Below are 3,645 nucleotides of genomic sequence, written 5' to 3'. Positions count from 1 at the left end.
AGTGACTTTCAAAAGTCACTAACTCCGTATAACCTTTCAAAAGTGTTGTATAAATAACTAGAAGTTGCACAATTGCAATTCATATCATGCCCCATGTGACCGGAGATATCTATACTTCCGGTTGAACACATCATGTCCAAAGAGAAGCATCCCGAGCCTTAGTATGATTGAGAATGTTTATGTGTGTGAATGACTAGTACATACCTAAAAGGTCATCATGGGATACACTTTATGTTTCTCTCTCATTACATAAAGGTAGTTGAGCACAAAAAAAGATGGGGTCATTTATAAATACACAACATTATAACCATATTCTCTCTCCCCTACAAGAAATTAAGCCGAAGAAGAGCTGGTAAAACTCTCTCTCTATCTATCTATGCTTAATTTCTTTCTCCATCTTCTATTCTTCTGTTTTAAGAATCATATGAATATGTACAAAGGAAATACATTTCTAGTACAAATGAGAGAGATTTTGTTAATTTGTTTCACTGCTTTTATACCTTTTTATCTAACTTATGGTCATATTTGTGATTTGCTTCTGTTCTTGGTTTTAATTTGTTTTAGCTAAAAGTGAAAACCCTAATCCAGATCTAGAAAGAAAAAGAAAAAATGGGAAGAGGCAAGATTGAAGTGAAGAGGATAGAGAATAACACAAGCAGGCAAGTGACGTTCTCGAAAAGGAGAGGAGGTTTGTTGAAGAAGACACATGAACTATCTGTTCTTTGTGATGCACAAATTGGTCTTATCATCTTCTCCAACAAAGGAAAACTCTTTGAATATTCAACTCACCCTTTCAGGTCTTCATCTACTTACTTACTTTGATTTTCAAGATCTTGTTTATCATAATTTTTTTAGTGTCCTTTTCTAGTTTTTTTCTTTTTAAGACATTTACATGAGACGAATTGTGATGTTTAAGGATTTATTTTTACTTTAATAAAAAAACACAGTTTACATCAGAAGCATGTTCAAATCTCTCTCTCCACTGCAGGAGGGATGATGACTGATAATATGCCCTAAGACTGGTTTGACCCAACTTGGGTAGTTGAATACTTGTATTTTTCTACTTATTTTCATTCCTTAAATAATATCTTCAATTATATAACCTTCATCTAAAAAAAAAAAAATGTTTATTCTTGTATCATGTATCCTAAAATTTATTTTATTAAATTTTTATTCAACTGAATTCTTTACATGTCAATTAAACTATGTAAATATTTCTTGATAAATTAATTTTAATTTGTTTTTGGTCTTGATTTTGTATAGCATGAGCCAAATAATAGAAAAATACCTGAATATGACCGGAACTCAAATTCCAGAACGAGACAACAGGGTAAGATTATATATTTTTATTATTTAAGTAAGTTTTCAATTTTATTTATAACTTACTTACTGAAAAAATCTTATAGGAACAAATGTACAATGAGTTGAGAAAGATGAAGAAAGAAACTCATGATCTTCAACTAAGCCTACAACGGTACAAAGGTGGCGACTTGTCGTATGTTCATTTTGAAGATTTGGATGGACTCGAGCAACAAATAGAGTGCTCTCTTGACAAGGTTCGAGCTCGGAAGGTAAAATTTCGTGTTATAGTCTTAAATTAACATTTTCATTAATAGTCCCCATGCTTTTGTTATTAAATTTACTTTAATCTATTAACTCTAACACTAACAAATGATTTTATCTTTTTGGAAACCAATAAACAAGTTAATATTAATTATTTTTTAATATGAATATATGCAGTTTCAGCTCTTGCAGCAACAATTGGACAATCTTCAAAGGACTGTAATACAGCTTCACATTCATCTTCCTTTTCCTTTATAGGTATAAATATATCATTATCTAGTATATATGTTTTGACATTAGTTTATCACCTTTGTAGGAAAAGATGCTGGAGAAAGAAAATCAAGAAATATATCGTTGGGTGAGTGCAGTCATGGAATACAATTGTTTTCTTCTAAACTTTGATCTTTCTAATACAAGTTCATAATTTTAAAATTTATCTACAAACCAAAAAAAATCAATCTGATAAATTTATTACACTTACTATCAGTCCATGACTTTTAGCTTTTAAGAACAGATAATAGAATTAAAGAGCTTAATAACTTTGTTATGTATTTGAAATATAAGATGAATATGTATAAATATAAATATTATATAATTATCTGAAAATCAAGATTCCCCAAAAATGTAAATTAAGAGAAAATTAGCATGGTTGGAATTGTGTACTTAGAATTATATATAAAAAAAAATTAAACATGTGGAGTACCATGACACATTTTTGCTTTAAATAGAAATATATATTTAGGAAATATAAATAAAATATGTTTCATATGATCTAGAGTAATAACAAAGACAGTTAGATTATTCTAAATGAGAAAAACAAATTATTTTGAAATAATAAAACTTCAAGATAAATTATAAACCCAACATAAAAATTAATCACTTTTTGAAGTTACTCACATTTGAAGTACATAACTTTTTGAGATCATTGATCTTGTTGTATTTGGTTTAAACTTCTCCCACAAGAGGCATGATATTGAAAAAATTAAAAGTTTATCACATTTCAAAAACCACAAATCACCCAATTTTAAATGTTTATAAAAAATCTCTTGATATATAAAAAAATAATAACAGCACTGGATTTAATACTATCTTTCTTCTGTTCCTTGAAGCACTTTATGATCTTACTGAAAATCAAAGATTCAAAATGGATGGTTATTATTATTATTATATATATAGCTGATGAGTAGCCAAGTTGAGAGACATCAGCTAGAAATGGAGCATCATCAAGAGGCCATGACAGAGCTGAAGCTAGTGGGACAGCAGCACCATGTTGATGATCAGCAACAACAAGTATTGGAGCAGTTAATCCCCTGTAGTTTCTATGGTGATCAGGATGATCAACTTGTAGAACCAGGACTTCTTCAGCTTGGAACTAACCACCATCAAGTTCATGTTCCAAGTCTGCAATTCCAAGCCAATTATCAGCTCCAGCCCACTCATCCTAACCTTCAAGATCAGCCTAATCTCATCATCCACAATCATCATCCCATCTATGGTATTAGTTTACAATCTCAACCCTTTCATTATTTTCAATTCATACATATAAATATTCCTCTAAATATAAAAACATTTCATTAATCCATAATAAAGATCATAAAATATGATAGAATTCATAAAAATAAAATCAGTTCAAGACATAATATGAAAATAGTTATCGTAAATTTTTTTTCTCAATGTCATGGATTCGAGTTTTACACACCTAAACAAAACTCAATCTAAGTAACTAGGGAAGGGGTGAATGGAAAAAAAGTTGTCTAAAAATTTGGACAAGTCAGAAAAATATCTTCATAATTAACTACTAGTTTATTAATTTATACAAATATCTTATTTCTTATTCTGATTTTTTAATTAAATGTTTTTTTTTTGTCTATCTCAGCTCTTTAACTTTGAAGCTCCCCAGTTTATCTAAAATAATCTTTTACTTGTCATAGATCTATTTAGACAAATTTATCTTTTCAAAAAAGAAAAACTGTCCTGAACATAATTACAATTAATGAGTTCAGTTTCTTTGATATTTCCTTGCAGACCAGTGATTTACAGACTTGAGCCACTTTGGACAATGATCAGGGACTCGAAAGGCAA

The 3,645-nt window shown here is 29.4% G+C and overlaps 1 protein-coding gene across 1 annotated transcript; it reads left to right on the top strand.

Annotated features, from left to right (window-relative positions):
* The first annotated feature begins 593 nt into the window (after window positions 1–593).
* On the top strand, window positions 594–3,141 carry LOC124930243 (MADS-box protein defh21). The gene is made up of 6 exons (XM_047470601.1): window positions 594–797; window positions 1,264–1,330; window positions 1,407–1,571; window positions 1,741–1,782; window positions 1,880–1,921; window positions 2,740–3,141. The coding sequence occupies exons 1-6, from the start codon at window positions 610–612 to the stop codon at window positions 3,139–3,141; spliced, it is 906 nt and encodes a 301-aa protein (XP_047326557.1). The 5' UTR covers window positions 594–609.
* The last annotated feature ends 504 nt before the right edge of the window (window positions 3,142–3,645 follow it).

Source organism: Impatiens glandulifera, chromosome 3 (assembly GCF_907164915.1).
Source record: "Impatiens glandulifera chromosome 3, dImpGla2.1, whole genome shotgun sequence".
NCBI lineage: Eukaryota > Viridiplantae > Streptophyta > Magnoliopsida > Ericales > Balsaminaceae > Impatiens > Impatiens glandulifera.
Note: the sequence above shows the minus strand (reverse complement) of the source record. Positions and strands in the feature narration are given on the sequence as shown.